This window comes from Tiliqua scincoides, chromosome 3 (assembly GCF_035046505.1).
Source record: "Tiliqua scincoides isolate rTilSci1 chromosome 3, rTilSci1.hap2, whole genome shotgun sequence".
Taxonomy (NCBI): Eukaryota; Metazoa; Chordata; class Lepidosauria; order Squamata; family Scincidae; genus Tiliqua; species Tiliqua scincoides.
Window position 1 is genome coordinate 36,696,325 of NC_089823.1, and position 19,776 is coordinate 36,716,100.

Sequence of the window (19,776 nt, forward strand, 5' to 3'; positions counted from 1 at the left end):
TTCTGACCCTCAATTTTGTAGGCCTGTGTAATTTACAAACAGAGCAATTCTGATCTATCTATTTTGAAAACTGTCCCCTGTGGCTTGACAATGGACAAAACATACTGTATACAGTAAGCAAAGATGGTAGCTTCATTCAGTATTACAATTATGGGACATGCTTTTCTTCTTATAAGATGAAGATACTGCTTCTGTCAAGCTGTTTTGCACAGAACAGGTAACAGCTGAACTCAAAATGCAGAAATTCCTTTTGAGAGGCAAAATAGCTACCACACTTTTCTACCACATCAGACAACTAATTCTGAGCTGTTTTGAGATTTTTGGGCAACAGCTCAGTATATATGTTTACAGATCTAAGTATTTTCCATTATGTTTTGATAAAGGACAAAACCAACTGGAAATTAGAGTGCTGTGTTGCATCTTTTTCTAATGAGCCACATATTTTCCCCAAGAACCCAAGCTGTACAACTAATTAAACAAGTTGCTAACTCTCCATCTTTATCAGATTGTGTATGATACAAAAATTATATATACCACACTAACTAAAAGTTAAGATGACATTCAATAACCACATTCAGTTTTTTATACACAATATTTTTGCACTTAAGATTTTCCTTGGTCTATAATTCTCTGAAATAACAGTATAATTTCAAAGTTTTATATATTAAACAAACATGTTTTACTAGTCAAGAGATGCAATCTTGAAATATTTTCCAGGTGATGCAAAAAGCAATGCAGGTGGTAAAGCAGAATTTTACAGTGATTGATACTACTAGCCAATTTCCCTGCAAAACTGCCTGCAAATGTTCCTTTACCTTGGGGCTGCACTGTGGTTGTATCAGCACTGGAAAGTTGGGTAGGATTGGACCCTTAGTGGGATTTGAATTACCAAAGGATAGAAAGTCATAATTGATTTCCTAGTGAAAGCTTTAATACCTTAAAAAAAGTAGCTTTATACTACCCATATTTGCTGGCCTTAAGCACAAGAAAGGTATTTCATCAAATGTGTCAGACTGACCATCTTGTGCAATCCCAGAAGTGGCACCATGACTGTATGAATAGATTCACAGTTTAGACCACCTGGTTTTGCATGATTTTCAAGAGCAAGTAGTGTTGAATGTCAAGATTACTGGCACAACTCTGTCATACCAACTACACCACAAGTAAAAAGCTGAACAAAAGCAACACAGTTCGAAGGGAAAAAACCAGGAATTACAACATACCTACCACCACCACACAGATTACTTTATTTTTAGATTTTGTTACTGATTACAACCAATGAAGTAGTCTTAGTACAAGCCCATGGTTACACTTTGAGTCTCTTCAATTTTACTTTTTCCATTACAGAGGATGGTATTCCATATTCAAGAAATTCAGGCCACGGTTCTGGAACTATTGTTGAACTGAAAAAAGTTCAACCATTCAAACAGTTAATACTTTGATAACTGCATGCTGCTCCATCCAGGTCATCAGCTTCTGCATTAACAAAGATTTGTATTCAGTCCTGATCAGAAACATGTTCAACCTCTACTTCTACAGTCTGAATAGCTTCTGTTACTTCAGCTATTTTCTGTCCTTGTTGTTGAGCCAATACATAATTCACTACCTGCATGATACTTTGGTCAGAAAGAGTGGAAACTGTTGTACACTCTTCAGTAGCTGCAACAGCCTCAAGTGTTTCTTCAGTCACTACAACTGTCTCAACCTGTTCAGTACAAATCTCTGTTTCTTGTTCTGGTACATCAGATGTTAAAATACTGATAGCATGTTCCACTTGTGTCCCCTGATTATGAAACTGCAGCGTGTCCTTCTCCAGCATAATTTTACAAGGTACATAATCCCGGTGGAACTTGGTCATATGCTTCCTTAAGGTACGGGCATCTATGTAGGCTTCATTGCATACTGGACAAACATAAGGCCGCTCTCCAGTATGCGACCTCACATGACGCTTTAAAGAACGTGCATCAGCCCAGGCCACTCCACAGGTCAGACATTCAAAGGGCTTAACACCTAATTTAACAAAAAAAAAAGTTGGTTAGCAACTTTTGAGAAGCTGAGCAAAACCACGACAAGGGAAAACACTTCTACTGCAAGCTCAGATGGCTACAGTACAATATACTACTGACTCTTTTGAAAGCACATTTTCATTTATTCATACTCAAAATAACATGTCAACCACTTTGAGAGAATGGCCTCTGACAGTTGATAGAACCTGAATCTTGGAACATGCTTTCTCCAGAGAGAGGGAGCAGAAGGTTGACAGAAACAAGGGCCAGCCTATGAAATCAACCCTTCCATTCATATGAAGGCAAGATGTATGGGAAGTATAAAGTATACTTGAGACTAGCCTGTTCCATTCCACAAGTTTATTCTAGGAAAAAGACAGCCCTGTTCAGCTTTAATTCTTTCAGTTTTAGTCTTTACACAAAATATACAATTACATTAAGCTCATTTTTACCCCATCTGCTTACAGCAATGAAGCAAAGCTAACTGGAGCTAGTTGCCCTTAAAATGTAACATATTTAAATTTCTAAACCACATCTCATTGGTTTTTGCTGTTTTCTTTAGATATGGTGATATTTTCAAAATTAAAGCCGTCACATTTACCCTCATGGTTGTTCATGTGTCTTCTGTATTCTCTAAGCTGGGTGAATTTCCTTCCACAGTGTTCACAAGTACGTTCCAAGTTTTGCTTTGCTCTCCCTTTCTTCCCATGAGTGGCTTTCTTGACATGCCTTCTGTACAAAGCTTTCTCATAGAATTCTTTGCCACACACATTGCACCTGGAGAAAATATGAAGATAATTTGAGATGTATACAGATGTCCTAGTAGTATGGATAATTTTTACAAGAATAGCTTCTCAAAGTGAACTTTAACTTTCCAGTCTATCAGAAGTATCAGGACAGAAAGTGTATTGCAACGACCTGTGAAAAAAATATAGTAGTAATGTAGTAGATCAGGGGTGCCCAAACCCTGGCCCTGGGGCCACTTGCGGCCCTTGAGGCCTCTCAATGCGGCCCTCAGGGAGTCCCCAGTCTCCAATGAGCCTCTGGCCCCCCCAAGATTTGTTGGGGCCCATGCTGACCTGATGCAACTGCTCTCAGTGTGAGGGTGACTGTTAGACCTCTTGTGTGAGTTGTGGGATGAGGGCTCCCTCCACTGCTTGTTGTTTCACATCTGTGATTTAGTAGCAGCAGCAAAGGAAAGGCCATTTATAGGCCTTAAGTTATTGCAAGACTTTCATTCATTCATTCAAGTTCACCTTTAATATATTCATTTATGTAAACTTATGTAAATTTATTCAAATTTTAAATGTAAATTAATTCTTTTTTCCCCTAGCCCCCGACACAGTGTCAAGAGACGATGTGGCCCTCCTGCCAAAAACTTTGGACACCCCTGTAGTAGATGGTTATTCAATAAAAGCATAAAGAAAAATTTTTACAAAGTAAATCAGTAAGCAAGAAAAAAGAGGTCATTTAATTCTAAGAGCTTTGCATCTCTCCCAAGGGAATCCAGAGCTAAGACTTTTCTTGAGCTGTTTATAATGGGGCAAACTGACACTGAGAATTAGAGGGAAAATAAATACAATTTTTATTTCCATTTTCCATGTCCATACTGCTCACATTTCTCAACCTTGATGAGGTCAACTTGTGGTGTTTCACATCCCATAAACTTATAGGCTTTTCATAAACTACATAAGAACATAAAATAGTAGCCTTGCTAGATCAGAGCGAAGGTCCATCTAGAGTAGCATCCTGTTACCAACAGTGGCCCACCTGGGTAGCCCACAAACAGGTTATACAGACATACCCCTCTTCCATTCTTGCTCCCCTGCAACAGGTATTCCACACCTCCTCTTATTCAGAAGGCAGTATATGGCAATTATGATTAGCAGCCTATGACAGACTTGTCCTCCATGAATTTGTCTAGCCCTCTTAGTTTAATTATATGCTATGTGAAGGAGTACTTCCCTTTGTCCATTCTAAATCTTCTGTCAATCAGTTTCATTGGAGAGTCCTTGGTTCTAGTGTTGTGAGAGAGGAAAAAACCCTCAATATACCCTGATCATTCTGTACCCCAATTGCACTGAAATTTTAGTGAGTTTACATATCACTTTTTATATAGGAAAAAATGGGGGAACACACCAAGTAGTACCCGTTTAGAAACTGTTGTACGCACAAAAGTATCATTACACTAAGTTCCCTACATACATATAAGTTAGGGGTGCATATGTAAGTTGAAATGTCTGGTTCTTGCTAGGCCTATTCTATTGTGCCTGTGCAAAAGCACAATTGAAGGACATGCTGCATCTGCATGAAGTCACCCATAACTTGGATGTCTGTAACTGAAGGAGCCAGTGTATTATTGATCCCATTGTTTGTTCTACATTTGTACAGTGTTGCCAAAATAATTTTTCCCCTTTGCAGGTGGTGTTACACTTGAGGCAAGAAACACATTTTCTAATGTGTATCACTCTGGGTATATCTGACCACACCACCAGACTAATAAAACACACTTTTTTGTTCAGATGAGGGTTAACACACAGGATTAGCTGTATATACTTAGCTTTTACATAGTTAATTTAGGCAATCATCAGAAGATTTGCTTCAAATAAGTCTAACATCCCTTGGCTGTGACCTATAAAACCCATTTAATATATGCAATGGTATTCCATTGTGCATGAGCAAAATTACACAATACAGACTTGACTGTGGGCCTTTACTGCTTGAGTATTTATAGTTTAGACTGTTTTACCTGTATGGATCAGTAACAGAATGGGATTTCACATGAGAATACCAATCTTTCTTCCAACTGTAGCATTTTCCACAAAACTGACACTGGAACGGTTTCACTCCAAGATGCTTGTTCATATGCTGCCGGAGATCCCGAGATTCATAGAAACTTTTCTCGCATCTGAAACAACATAATCATACAACACATGTATGTATCTTTTGTCAAGGAAGAAAAGTGTAAAGTTATTACGGTATAGGTACATATCTGCATGCAGTCTTTTATCCCTGAAAGCAATCCTAAAAACCCTTATTGAAATTGTTCATCTCCAGTTGTTAAAGGTTGAAGCAGCCATTTCTTCCCCCATCCTCACATTCTGCTGTTGGTTCCCCCCCCCCCCCAAATATGGCTAACATTCTGTAGTTCGTAGGACTGCTAAGCATACTCAGTTTGTAGCAGGCTGTTTTAGGGGTTTACATATTTCCCTTGAAGTTTCACTGGACTCCGAGGCTTACTTCAGAGTAAAATGACCTGAATCACAATGCAAGAGCTAGGTTCAAGTCATCTCTACCCCCTTCCCAAATTATTTTCCACATCTTCCCACTGGGCTCCATACAACTATCTTCAGAGAAAAAATGCCCTGAATCACACTGTTAGTTGCAGTACTTGTTCACTGTGTTTCCAGTCTTCCTGACTCTTCTCTCTGTTTTCAAGTTCCCTTCTGTACTCCCCTTCACACAGTCAACTTCCTAGTGTACTTCATGTCTTGCCAGATCCCGAGTAGGAAAAGAGCAAGTATTCCAATGCATTATGAAACCTCTTTTGGAATCAAGACTCCCTCTTTTAAACCCTTAAGATTCCCCAGGAAACAAAAGGGTCTGGGGCTCTCTTTTACCCCCTTGGGGGTTTTGTATTTGCAAGTTTCTTAATTTCTGCAAACCTCTTGAATTCAGTAAGTGCTCAAATGTCCCTCTTCTTTGTAACTGGTCTCTGTTTTCACTATGATCTTGTCATCATGGAAGGAGTCTTCAGAAAGAGTATTAAAAAAAACACAAGAAGCCAGCAGATTATCAATTCTGCTTAATTAAGGATAATTGTAGTAATGTTTCTCTTATGCTGCTCCCCAGCCAAGGTAAGTTTCTATAGGTCTATTGCAGCTCATAAGAAAGGCCTCGTCTAGAATAACCTGGATTAATTGCAGTACACTTTACTAGGGTAGAAATGAAGGAAGAAATAGGACTTTGCGGGTCAGGTAATAAATTACAGAATTACCACAGACCAGAAGTGCAAGTCAGAATTATTTCTTACGTGGTAAAAATTCTCTTATGTGAACCATACTATAAAGGAAATTGAAAAGAGGATGAATGGAAACAGCAAGGTTCAAACTTATGTGAACCTCTTTATATGGATCACAGCAAAAGGGAACAAGGTCCTAAGTAATAAAGCTTGGTCATGCAAGTCAAAGTGAAATTAAGATGCAACTTGAAGAAAGTTGATTGCCAATTTCTTCAAGTAGTATTGAAAGCATTTTCTCTGTCGTACAGAAGTTTTTACTTTGTTTATTTTGGGCATCCTTCACTATAAACACGCATTTATGATCAAATAAGATCAGCAAAGCCATCTTTAATTATTTTTGAAGACTATTCATACTTACTGTGTACACTGATACCCACGAATTTCAGGTTTTGGCTGGTGTTTCTTTATGTGCTTACTAAGTCCTGAAGCTCTATGGAAAGTCTTTCCGCAGTGTGCACAAATATATTTTAATTCTCCTGATAAAGGAAGAATGGCAGTGTATTTAACACACACATTATCTTATTACGCATGAGACTAACTGCATGAAATGTAATACTGCAGAAGTATAACCACTCTTTCATAAATAATCAACACTATGCGCCTTAATGTGATTAGACAAGTTTAAAAAAAGGGTGAGTAATGGGGAGGAAGGGCCTGTTTTGCATGCAGAGAATCCTAAGTTCAATCCTGGGCATCTTCAGGTACAGCAGAGAAAAATTCCTACCTGATATAAAACAGCTTTCTATCAATGCTGGGCTAAAGGGGAAAAAAAGCTGTTACCTGTACGATCTGAGTTTGCCTGCTGGCATGTCACAAGTCCCTTCTAACTGTTAAAATGGGTTACTCAAAGAATTTTGAAAATCAGAAAATTCAGAGGGGATAACGATGACACAAATGACTAGTTTGTCTGGGAGAAGACTCACAAAGGGCAAGGAGAAAGGCTAAGTATTCCAAAATAAGCACAAAGTCTAAGGGACTAATGGCCAGGAGAAGAAGAGTACAGATAGAAAAAGCAAACACCGAATAAAAACAGAAACAGGATGGGGGGGGGGTGGGAGAAAGTGTGTGGAAAAGATGAAAATATTTTGTAGTACAAGCAGAAAGGATATGAAGGCAAAAGATCTTGAAGGAAGACAAAGGGACAAAAAGAAGCAAGAAAGTGGTGAAAATGAGTGAGGAAAATGGGAATTGCAAGAAGTATCTGTACCAGGTAGGGAAAGAGACAGCATGGACTGATGGGAAGGTCAGAGGAAGCAGAGAAGAAACAAAACAATATCAAGGAAGAATCAAGAATGAGAGCATATGGACTTGGGACACATGTATGTAGAAGAGGGGTGAGGGCAGTATGAGGTAGGATAGTTGACCAGTGGATGTAACACAGCGATTATTATTAACAGTATTTATATACCGCTTTTCAACAAAAAGTTCACAAATGTGAAGAAACAGAAGTGAAGTGGGGGTGGAAGTACTCTGAGCAGAGGAGGAACAGGAACAAAATAGTCTGAGGGGAACTGAACAGCATGAGACCAAAACAAGACGTGACCATGAAAAAAGCATCACATGTCTTTCATCCCATCCTGGTACTTGTAGTAATTTTAAACACCACAATTACAGAGTACAATTACAAACAATGGAAACATTCAAAAACTTACTATGACCTTTAACTTGTGCAACAGTTTCTACAATTACAGGAAATATCTGCAACTTTGGTCCATAGCCACCCCTGCCCCAACTTCCAGGCACTTGGTAAACTATCACATCAGATAATTTTTCTAGACATTCTAATTGCTGGGGATGGGAGGGCTCAAATCATGAAAAGTTTAGGGACAGGGGGCCTGTAAGAACAAATAATACTTGTACTCACACTTGTACTAGGGACAAGTATAAGCATGCTGCTGGCAGAATGAAGATGGAAACTCACATATTGATTCAAAGTAACCGGCCAAATACTTGGCCTCTAGCCTCTCAGCTCCGAGGGCAAAGGTAGATGGAGTGCTGCATGACATAGACTAACTATTTGGCTCCTGTTCAATATATTCAGTTCATACATTCCTGAAAGCTATCTATATAACTTCTAGCATTAAATAAGGAGAAGTTTCTATATTTACCTGTGTGAATGCTTATGTGCTCCTGAAGGCTTCGTTTTGTGACAAATGACTTATCACAGAGCTCACATTTAAACTGCTTCTGTGCCTCATGGAGTGCAAGGTGCATTTTTAAACCATGTTTGTAGGTAAACGACTTTCCACAAATCTATAAGACAAAATTGTCAGAAAGTCAGAAAAAGTTATTTTTCACAGAAATTCTTCCAAACAGACAAGAATCTACCTTGACAATATACTTGCTGAATGTGCTTGTGCTGCATGGTAAAGATAGATCTCACACACACAATACCACATAGTAACTATTTTGTGGCAAAGGAAACTGGATTGTTCAGAAGGAGACAAACTTTGTTCTTTTAAAAACACTCCAACTAATAACAAAGACCACTTCAAAAGGTACTCCTTCTGTGAGTGCATAGTGCAATATTGCAAATTACACTGCAAACTACTATCTTGATTGATTATCTCAAGTCATGTTCCTGCGCTTTAACACCATGGTTACAATGCCAATAGGAGTGTATCAGCAAGCCCCATCCCTGGAGCCAACACACGTTGTAGTGCAGCCGCCATCACCACCCCAACTTTGCCTGCAGAGAGGAAGGCTGTAACTGTGAAGAGTAGGATCATGCAGTGTGTTGAAACTGGGGCTTGCCAGCTCATTTCACGTTTCATTTTATCCATGTTCAGTTTCAGAATGCCTGAACAGAGCTTTTGGATGAAGATGTTACAATTATACACTAGAAACAAAAAAACAGCTGCCAGCACTCTGAGGCTGCAATCCTAACCACACTTACCTGAGAGTAAGCCCAATAGAACAAAATAGGACTTACTTCTGAGTAGACCTGGTTAGGATTGTGCCCTGAGTTTGTTAACAGCATACCTGGAGGATTTTGGAAAGGGGGGGAAGTGATGAATTTGCTGGGGGAGGGAAAGACTTTGTTTTGTGTGTATCTGCTAATTGCAAACTGATGCAAACTGAGACCCAGAGACTGTTTGGCTACAATCCTAACCTCACTTTCCTGGGAGTAAGTCCCACTTAACACAATAAGACTTACTTCTGAGTAGATCTAGCTAAGATTGTGCCTTTTGTCTTACAACAGCAGCCAACATTTAGCAGCCAACAACAGATAACCCCTGCTAACTGGTAAGAGGCACTTTTTCAAGTGGGTGCTCCTCTTTTATTTAGCAAGGGGAGAGTAACTGGCCCACCTCACTCCAGCAGTGTCTTTTCTAGTGGCTGTCTGCTGGTGTTGCATCTTTTTAGATTGTGAGCCCTTTTGGGACATTAGTTATTCAATTTTTCTCTGTAGACTGCTTTGTGAACTTTTGTTGAAAAGCGATATATAAATACTGTTGTTAACAACAACAACAACAACAACATGGAAAGTACCCCCCCAGGAGGCAGGAAGAAAAAGGGTGATGGCTGAAGAGGAATGTGTATTTTTATTTTTTAATCAATTTTTGGAGACAAAGTCATCAAGAGTGGCTTTTTTTCTCTTTTTTGAAGGGGAAGAAAAAAGAGAAAGGTGAGAATCCTTGATTAAGCTGACACAGACCCCAAGCCTATGTAGGTCTACTCAGAAGTAAGTCCCATTTGAGTCAATGGGGCTTACTCCCAGGAAAGCGTGGAAAGGATTGCAGCCACACAGAGCAAGATTACAACTCACTCCCAAAGCAGATGGGGGCTGCTCACACACATACACCCCAGCATGCAGATGCCACCCCTGTTCCCCCCAGGCAAGACGGAGGAATGCAGGCTGATGCATTGGGACACCCCCCTCCAGAGCAGACTGGGCTCCCTCCTTCCCAAGTGGAGGAAAGCGCTGCTTCCCTCCCAGTTTGAAGCCTGCCAGGAGCTTGCCCTGTGCTGATGAGATGCAGCACCTCCGCTGCTGCCCAGCCAGCCTTCTCTCCCACCTCCCCCCACCATGTTTCACACGCCCCCCCTGCCTGATGCTGCCCCACCCAACTCGTTCACAGCTGAAGAAAAGCAGCAAGTAGGGAGGTGGCAGGTGCAGCTGAGCAGAGCAGTGCGGCTACTCTACTCTACTACTGCTAAGTCCAGCTACAGCCACCTCTCTCCTGGAGATGCCTCACGATGCCCCTGGCAGCTAGCCATGCCTCCCCAGGGAGCCGGGACGCACAGACTGAATACTTCAGCCTTATACTAACAGTATACCTGAAAACACGAGGTTTGCGAACACCAAACACTGAACAAACTAGCTGCAAATAAATCCACTATCTACACGCTAAACAAGTTACCTATCCCTGCACTGAAGTAACAGATACACTATAATATGTGCCAGTGTTAGTTCCAAACATCTAAGGTTTCAAACTATCAATGGTTTAAAAAGATATGGGGGGGGGGCTTCTCCACTAGTATGGCCTGGCAACACTCATCTTTTTCTTTGTGTGTGTGTGGTGGAAAGTTCCATAGCATTCCTGGTTTTATGCTAAAGAAAGTCAAAACCTGAGGTGCGTTACAATTTAAGACTTTTCCATTTTTTTTTACTATAGGATTGTGCACTCTGTATATTATAAGTGACCTAAATTGCAATTAATTTAAGCTTTAAGTCAGGGCTCTCTAAACTTTTCGGCCAAAGGGCCACATCAAATATCCAGCACAGTGTCAAGGGCCGGAAAAAAAATTAAATATAAAATTTAAATAAATACATTAGAGATGGAACTTAGATGAATGAATGAATGGGCTCAAATGTCCAAGATTTCTCCAAGCACCAACATAGCCAAGGAAGTAAAGCACACACAAGCACAACTCTGGTTCTGTTTGGTCAACTGGGCCAGAGGCTCTCAGGGGATCAGAGGCTAGCCGTGGGCCGAATAGAGGCTCTCTGTGGCCACATCTGGGCCCCGGGCCGGGGTTTGGAGACTCCTGCTTTAAGTTAGAAGACTTTAATATGGCAACAGTTGCATTAAAAAGGTGAGGACATAATTTTACTTTTTTACCTTACATGAATGCGGCTTTACACCTGTATGCTTCAGCATATGGATTCTCAGAGAGTAGAGTTTAGGTAAACTTCTTCCACATATATCACAGATAAACTCCCTTTTAGTTCTGCCCTTCACAGTTGTACCACTCTCTTCTATGCTAGCAGTTGCAACAGTCACTTCATTTTTTCGGGTATGACGAACTAGGTGAGCTCGCAGAGAGGCACCGTACTGGAACTCTTTTTTGCATAGCTAAGAAAGCAACAACATCAGTTATTTTTCACAGAAAATTAAACTGCAATCTCAGTAAAGTCCAGCATGCATGCTAATTCTGTGTATGCAAGATTAAACATAAGAACGTAAGAACAGCCCCACTGGATCAGGCCATAGGCCCATCTAGTCCAGCTTCCTGTATCTCACAGCGGCCCACCAAATGCCCCAGGGAGCACACCAGATAACAAGAGACCTCATCCTGGTGCCCTCCCCTGCATCTGGCATTCTGACATAACCCACTTCTAAAATCAGGTGGTTGCGCATACACATCATGGCTTGTACCCCATAATGGATTTTTCCTCCAGAAACTTGTCCAATCCCCTTTTAAAGGCGTCTAGGCTAGATTCTATAACTCCCCCACACACCTGATAGGTCAATGATTTCCTAACTTTTCAGCACCACAACTTACATTGTCCTCCACAGTGGGTTGCGACACAATGCTCCTGGAAGTGCCAGGCTACCCCCTTGGGAGGGCCTGGAGGCCTTTTCTGGGCTGTGCCAGGCCAGTGACTCACTCGAATGCCCTCCATGGACCACAGGATGGCCCACAGAAGTAACTTCTGATCAAACCAGAAGTTGCACCTGAAAACCAAAGTTTCTGAATGCTTCTGTAGGCCATTCTGAGGCACATGAAAGCCAACAGAGTGGGTCACTGGATTGGCATGACATGGAAGAGGCCTCCAGGCCCTCTCAATGCTTCTGGAATGGCTCCAATTTGGAGATGACTGAAGGCAAGGGTGGGCAGAAGGGTCCACCCCTAGACCACTGCACATGGGCTCGCAACCCACCAGTGGGTTGCAAGCCACAGTTTGGGAAACCCTATGATAGGTAAATGATATGTGTGAATAACTATAACTCGCAGGTCTGTGAAGCCTGGAATTCCAAAGGTCTGTCCCAATTCAGACCAGCCTAAAGCCAGTTTACACACATTTTCAGTTGACAGAATTGAGAATCACTACCATGTATTTAATTCATCAAGATTTTGGGAACGATGCAAATATAAAAACTGTACATTTGAAAGATTGAAACATATGGAAGAGTTGCCAGTAGCTTAATTTGAAATTTCTTTGGAGAAGATTGAGATATTAGATTACTAGGAAAAAGAACAGCATCAAAAGGCTCCTAGAAAGGATGGCAACATGTCAAGACAGAGCTTCAAGAGACCAAAGCAGATGGTACACAATGCAACACAAAGAATAAATGGATTGACAAGAGCAATACAGAAAGAAATGTATCATGAAGGAAGCACTTCAAGATAAACTTACTGGGCATTTATAATTCTTTGTCCTTTCATGCTTCAATGTATGCATTATAAGAGCATAGCGCCTCTGAAAAACCATTCCACATTCACTGCATTTGTGCTGATCTTCAGCTTCATTGGGCTCTGTAGACTCTCTCTTGGGTTGTTTCATCTTCTTGCCTCTTTGCACCAGCTTCATGGCAACCTGATTAAAAAGTGAAGAATTTAGTCACTGGCTAAAATACTGCGTTATGGACATCTAACAGCACAAACACCACAAGCAAAAACAAATAATGTGCATTACTCATGATGAAATTTAAGATTGTGAAAAATATTTACAAACTGCTATTCCACAACAAAGTTCACAGAGTGGTTCACACAGCAAAGTAAATCTGTACAAAATATGCTTAGCGACTCAACCTTAAAAGCTTTGATGGGGTACTTTCTAAACTGTACAATCAAAAGGACAGAAGGGAACTATGCTTGATCTTCTTCTCAAAATCCATCTGCTCAAATTCATTTGGAATTTTATCACATTTTAGGGAGTACAAGTCGACAGTTATGGATTACAAACAACTCAAACCTCATTAATTTTTCTGCAGATACAACACAAATTAAGATTCTGAACCAACATACCTGCTGGATGGCTGATTTAGGAGTTGGCTTTCTGTTCTGTAGTTTCTTTTCAGTACCCTTGTGTAATCTGATATAGCCACCCTCAGTAACAGAACGCTGACGAAGCTTGCTTTTGTAAGTGTCTTCTTGACTAGAAACAGAGGTCTCAGACTGTGGCAGTGGAATGATCTGTGTTTTACATGGTCTACCGCGTTTGCGCTTAAGTCCTTCCTGGGAATCTTCAGCAGCAGTTTCTGTATTTGCTTCAGTGGTCGCATCTGCTTCACTATTTACGTTCTGATCATTATCATTTTCTGCTGGTGCAGTGGTAACTACTTGTTCTGCTGCTGGAGGCTCAGCCTGAGCTTCCAATATTGTCTGATTTGTGATGCATTCCATTACTTGGGCTTTCATTTCATTTGCAGGTGTTTCTACATCTGCAGAATGCACCGGAGACTTTGGAGGATTGTCTACAAGAGGTTCTGTAACAGTTTCCAATGCAGCCTCTAGTGCAGTTGCCTCTTCCATTTCAGTACTTGAACAGGCTCCATTTACAGTTGCTACTGCATCTTCTGTAGGAAAAGACTGCTCAGACCTATCTGTGGGGTTTTCCTCACTTTCATTATGTTCTAAAAGATTCTGAGCCACCTCTACTATCTGAACATCTCCTTTTTGGTACACTGTGATCTGTTTATCTTCCATTTGTTTGTGCACACTTTCACAGATTTCCAGGACTTCTGTCATGAGGAGATGTTGAGCCAGCTCAGCTACAGCTGCCATGTTACAGAAATCAAAGGTCAGCTCTGAAGTATAAGCAAATTCCAGTAAAGGGAGAAAACTGGCCTTGCGAAAGCCTGTACCAAATAAGAGAAAATGTCAGACTTTTTATCAAGAATCCCAAAATTTATTAAAAATAAACAAATGTTTTTATTAGCAGTTTAGTCACTCACTGCCAGACTCTATAATCACAGCTTCAAAGCATATGCACCAAGTACTGAGTGTGTTCCTACAAACCATACAAGTTCTGCCAGAACAAACATGGCTTTGAGGATGGCTGGAGACTTAGAGGTGCAGCTGAAGACACTAGAAGTCAAATACTGTGCAGCAGTGGCAGCAGCAGATCCATAGGTGTAGGCACAGAAACAAGATCAGACAAAAGCAAAAGCTCTCGAAAGTAATGACTGCCTGATTTGACCTCTGATGAAAAGGAAACCCCTCCACTGGGAGGGGAGCAGAGAAGGTAGTTCCACGTGTTGTACCTTTTGCTTCTTAATTATATTTGAAAAGAATATGAAATTCTATTCTTTATGGACTAGTTTGACTGGTTATTTGCTCAGAATATGCTACAGCATTAGAGCTGCAGGAGCTGCCATGTTCTCACCACGCCCACTTTAGAGTGGCAAGACCACTTAAAGTGTCAGTAAGGAACCAAGTCTGATTTGGATCTACTCTGGTAAACCGCAGAGAACATCCCTCCCACTGTGATACCATGAGATTTCCATGTGAACAAAGAAAGTATGCAACACTACAGTGTGAACTACGAACACGAATACAATATTAATTAGTTTCAAGAATACAATTTCCTCCTATTAAGGGTGAAAACAGTTGGGGAAATTTGTACAATTAAAGCAGCTGCCTCCTTTAAACCCAGTCAATTAAGTGATTTAAGCAGAATACACAAGAAAGAAAATGAAATTAAGTACCCAAACCTCCCAAATTCAGAGGAAAAAAACACTACAGATTTTCAAAAAACAGTAGTAGGTTATCTACCTTTAATATCTGATAAATTAATCTTTGAACATCCTACACACTTAGTAAACATTTTCTATACAGTTACCACAATTTACCTGAAAGATCCACTACAGCTTCATGACTGGAAACAGCTCCCTTTTCAATAAAGAGTTCTCTGAAGTATTCACTGTTGGCTGCCAAAACAGATTTATGTGCTTTGTACACTTCTTCTTCAATAAGCAAAGTAACATCACAGAATTGACTGGAATGTCGCTGCTGATTCAGTTGGTTTAAGACAGACTGAGAATGCTTTGATGAAATCTGTTTCACAAGGCCTTTACTATCAACCTAGCATCCAAAAATGCAACAAGCCAAGGGTTACATCTAAATAAGCTTAGAGGCACATCTTATCCTACAGTTCTCATGCTTAATAGCAACAGAAGACACAAATGTAAAACAAACCCTCAGTACCAGAGCACAATGCTACTTACAAATACAAGCTCATGCTTGGCAATTGGCTTCTTCTTCACAGGTTTTGGTGATGCTGTTGGGAGTGATGCTGAGTTACTTAATTCATCATCTGTTTCATTACTATCTTCATGAGATATTGTGTCTAATCCTAACTCTTCCAGCATTTCAGAAGGATCTGACAAGGATCTGGAACGGTCTAATTTTTCCTGGCATTTGCCACACTCTTTAATGTAATCTTTAACTTGCTTTAGAATGCCTAAAGAAAGATATAAAAGCAAACGCTGAGTTCATTGCTGCATTTGTGCAAGAAAGGATGTATTTTCTCTGTATTTTCTCTTTCAGGTACTAATGGGCAATTATTCAAGAAAATGATATAATGTTTAGATAATCTCCATACAATTTCAAATGAAAAGCAAAAACAAGATACACAGAAAATTCACCTTCTCCTTATATGACTTAGGCTGCAATCCCATCCAACTTTCCAACACTGATGCAGCTGCAATGCAGCCCCGAGGTAAGAGAACAGATGTTCCCGAACCTTGAGGAGGCCTCCATGACTGCTGCCCCACCACAGGATGCAGTGCACACCCTGTTGGCACACCTGTATCAGCTCTGGAAAGTTGGATATGGCAGGGCCTTCAACTGTAATCCTACACACATTTATCTGTGAACAGGTCCCATTAAATGCAGTAGAATATATGGCAATGAAAACATACTTAGGATTGCACAGTTAACGGATGTCAGGATTCCATATGTTAATTCAGGGCATTTGATTCTGCAGGTTACACAGAAACTATGCAGGATACATCCTGACCTAAGCCGACTGTTGCAATATGTATCAAAATAACTTCACCCTCTGAACACCTCAAACGTTATGCAAATTCTAAATATATTTATTTACTGCTTCCCAACAACAACAAAAAGTTCTCAAAGCAGGTTACGCATCAAAGAAACAAAACACTGAAACAATTAAGAAACACAACAATATAAGAAAAATGATGTTTTGCATTTATTCTGATGCGCTAACATAGTGTTCTTCAACCTTGGAGTCAGGGCTCCAATGGGGTCATGAAGCCTCAGTTGTGGGATCACAGCAACTTTCAGGAATGTAAAAGACTGAAGACCACTGGACTAGAGAGCCACCAGATAAAGTGGGAGGCATGTGGTACAACCCTTCAGGTATCAGGAGATTGTGTCCCAGTCCTGCTCAGGTTCTTAGCAATTGTGCTAAAATAGCTTTCACTAGTGCCAGGCTTCATGGCAACTTTTTTCTGCACTCTCTAATAGGAAAATTTGGTTATTGAGAACAGCAAGGGGAGGGTAGTGGTGGAAGTGGATGGATAGGGTCCTAGAAGGGGGATGGGATTGTTTGTGGGCTCTCCAGTCTCCTACTTTATTTATATATTGGGATCATGACACAAAAAGACACCTAAAGTGTCCCCATTGATCTTGAAAACTTAAGCTAAAACCAGTTGAGAATATTGAAAGTGGTCTTCAGAAAGAATGAACAAAGTCTGGAGACGCAGCCCAATCCTTAGGGTAGCAGATGGCCACTAGACAGACCTGTCACTACCACCCTGAGACTGATTTCAGGGCTGTGTGAGGGTCTCAGGCAACGCCCACTTGCTTGAGCCTCGTTTCCAGTGGGCATTTCTGAGCTTGCCTGAGAGCTGCTCTCAGGAAGTTCAGCCCAGGACACCAGTGCCAGCCAGGCCCCTTGCAGGGCTTTTGGGAGGCTGATGGACAGCAGCATCATAAAAATATAAGAAGAGTTCTGCTGCATCAGGTCAAAGGCCCATCTCATCCAGCTTCTTTTATTGCCCAGTGGCCCACCTCGGGAAGTATAGTGATGCCTCGCAAGATGAATGCCTCGCACAACGTAAAACTCGCAAGACGAAAGCGTTTTGTGATTTTTTGGTGACTCGCAAGATGAATTTTTCTATGGCTGTGCTTCGCAAGACGAATTTTTTTCCTTTTTTTTTGTTTTAAATCGCGATTCGCAAGACGAAAATTTCACAATACGAAACGACTCGCGGAACGAATTAATTTCGTCTTGCGAGGCGCCACTGTACACAAGACAATAAAAGACCTGCATCTTAGTTTCACTCTGTAGCATCTAGCATTCTGAGGCTAAAACCAGGAGGTTGCACATATACATCATGGCTTGTAACCTGTGATGGTCTTTTCCTCCAGAACTCTGTCCAGTCCCCTTTCAAAGGCACCCAGGCCAGGTGCCTTCCTGCATCCTCTGGCAAGGAGTCCCATAGACTTGTAATCCACAATGGCCTCTTCCTCCATGACTCTGCCCAGTCCCTTTCAAAGGGATCCAGGCCAGGCGCCTCCCGCATCCTGTGGCAGGGAGTTCCACAGACCAACGGGCAAGGAAACACTTCCTTTCACCTGCCCTCACTCTCCCAACGCTCACTTTCAGGGGCCGCCCCCTGGTCGTAAAGGCCCTCCCCTCTGCTCTGCGCCCACCCGCGGGCGGCTCTTCCCCAGACCGAGTGCCGGGGCGGCGCTCTCCAGAGGCGGGCTCACCTCGCCACCAGTAGCGGCGCGAGAGGCGCTGCCAGGTCTGCAGGCGGTTGCGGTGCGCGCCGTCAGGTTCCAGGTGGGCGGCGCGGATGAGGCGGGCGCGGCGCTCGGCCTGCAGCACCACCTCGAGCTCGGCGAAGCGCTGCTGGTCGCGTTGCCGGCGCTGGTAGTAGAGGGTGCCCTCGCGCACCACGTAGCAGGCGGCCGCCTTGCGGATCTTGCGCTTGGCGTTGCCCTCCGTGCCTGGCGCGTACGGCTCGCGCTCGTTGGTCAGGTAGCGCAGGATGGCCAGGTAGCTCTCCTCGCTCGACATGGCCCCAGCCGCCCACCCCCCGGAGGGCGCAGCGACGGCCGCGGAGGGCGCCTGCGGCCCTCACGGGCGAAGCGCCCGAGGGGGCGGGGGAAGGAGGGGGGTCCGGGCGCCGGCCCCAGGGGGTGGAACTGCAGTTTCGCGGTCCGCGGCGGCGGGTGGGAGGAAGAAGCTCGGGCAGCGGGCTCGACGGAAAGACAAAATGGCTGCTGCACAAGCGGAAGTGACGTCGGCGAAGGGGTAGCCTGGCCGCCAGTGCAGGGGGAAGTGGGGGGTGTGGAACGGCACCGCCATGTTGGAACGGGGCAAAGGCGTCGCGCCCGCGCTGGGCGTGCATGCGCAGGAAGCTGGAGCAGGTTGAAGGCTCAAGCGCCATCTTTGAAGCGGGCGCAATCCCTTCATGCACCCGGCGCAGCGTGCAGCTGGGGGGCTCCGAGGCTACCGCTTGAGCCGAGACATCATCAGCGCCTCTGAAACAAGCAGAAAAATACAGGGTAAAAATACATACTTTTTCCAGAAATGACCAAAAAATTGACTCTCAACAAAGTTTACACCAAGTGATCACGGGGGGAATCAGGGCTGCAATCCTATCCACTTACCTGGGAGTAAGCCCCATTCACTCTAATGGGGCTTACTTCTGAGTAGGCAGGCATAGGATGGGGCTCTGAGGCTGCAGTCCTATCCACACAGTGAGCCCCATTGAACCCAGTGGGGATTATTTCTGAGCAAACATACTGAAATTAGGAGTGTGCTGTCGAGCTCGTAACCAATGCTTGAACAGAGCCTGAAAGCATACTGGCAACCAAGACAGCTGATGTAGGATGGAATATGTTCTTGTACATGGGCCCTCAGTCAGGCATAGGCCACAGCATTTTGTACCTCCTGTAGCTTCCTGATGCTCTTCAAGGCTAGCCTCCCACAGTCCATTGCTATGGTCCAATCTGTTTTTGACACAGTGTTATAGTGGCCAGATCTGCCTTTCTCAGAAACAGCAGCTTTGTCAAAGCACCCCTCACCTCAGCCACCCCCACCTCCTTATCCATTAACACCCCCACACTGAGAACCTGATCTGTCACAGGGAGTACTACCTATGAAGAATGGGCTGAACAGCCAACTCTGTTAGCTTTCCTACTGACCACCAACACCTCCATCTGGGCTGGATTTAGTTTTACATTATTAATCCACATCCAGTCCATTGTGCCCTGTTCAGTTGACTCTCCACTTCCTCTGCAGGATCAGGTTGAAAACTAAGGTAGTGTTGGGTGTCATTGCTACACTGATGATACTGCAATCCACACTCCCAAATAACCTTACATGCTACTCCTTGGAGAGGTTATTATGCAGCATGGGAGATCAAATGGAACCATGAGGGACTCATTCCAAGATGCACCATCCAGAAAGAGAGCCACCACAACACAGTACCCCCCCCCCAAATCTCATTCTTTGACAGCTACAATGCAAGTCTATGGGCTTTCTGACTCACCTAAGTTGTGAAGTTTCAGAAACATAACACTTTTTCAGGTATA

The 19,776-nt window shown here is 42.7% G+C and overlaps 1 protein-coding gene across 1 annotated transcript; it reads right to left on the reverse strand.

Moving 5' to 3' along the window:
• Positions 1-1,224: 1,224 nt before the first annotated feature.
• On the reverse strand, positions 1,225-18,427 carry ZBTB11 (zinc finger and BTB domain containing 11). Its single transcript, XM_066619899.1, has 11 exons — positions 17,944-18,427; positions 15,426-15,661; positions 15,051-15,282; positions 13,225-14,057; positions 12,614-12,793; positions 11,094-11,327; positions 8,136-8,280; positions 6,386-6,503; positions 4,756-4,914; positions 2,608-2,783; positions 1,225-2,010 (listed from the first exon to the last, which is right to left on the reverse strand). Exons 1-11 carry the CDS (start codon positions 18,251-18,253, stop codon positions 1,499-1,501), a joined length of 3,135 nt encoding a protein of 1,044 aa, XP_066475996.1. The 5' UTR covers positions 18,254-18,427; the 3' UTR covers positions 1,225-1,498.
• Positions 18,428-19,776: the final 1,349 nt, after the last annotated feature.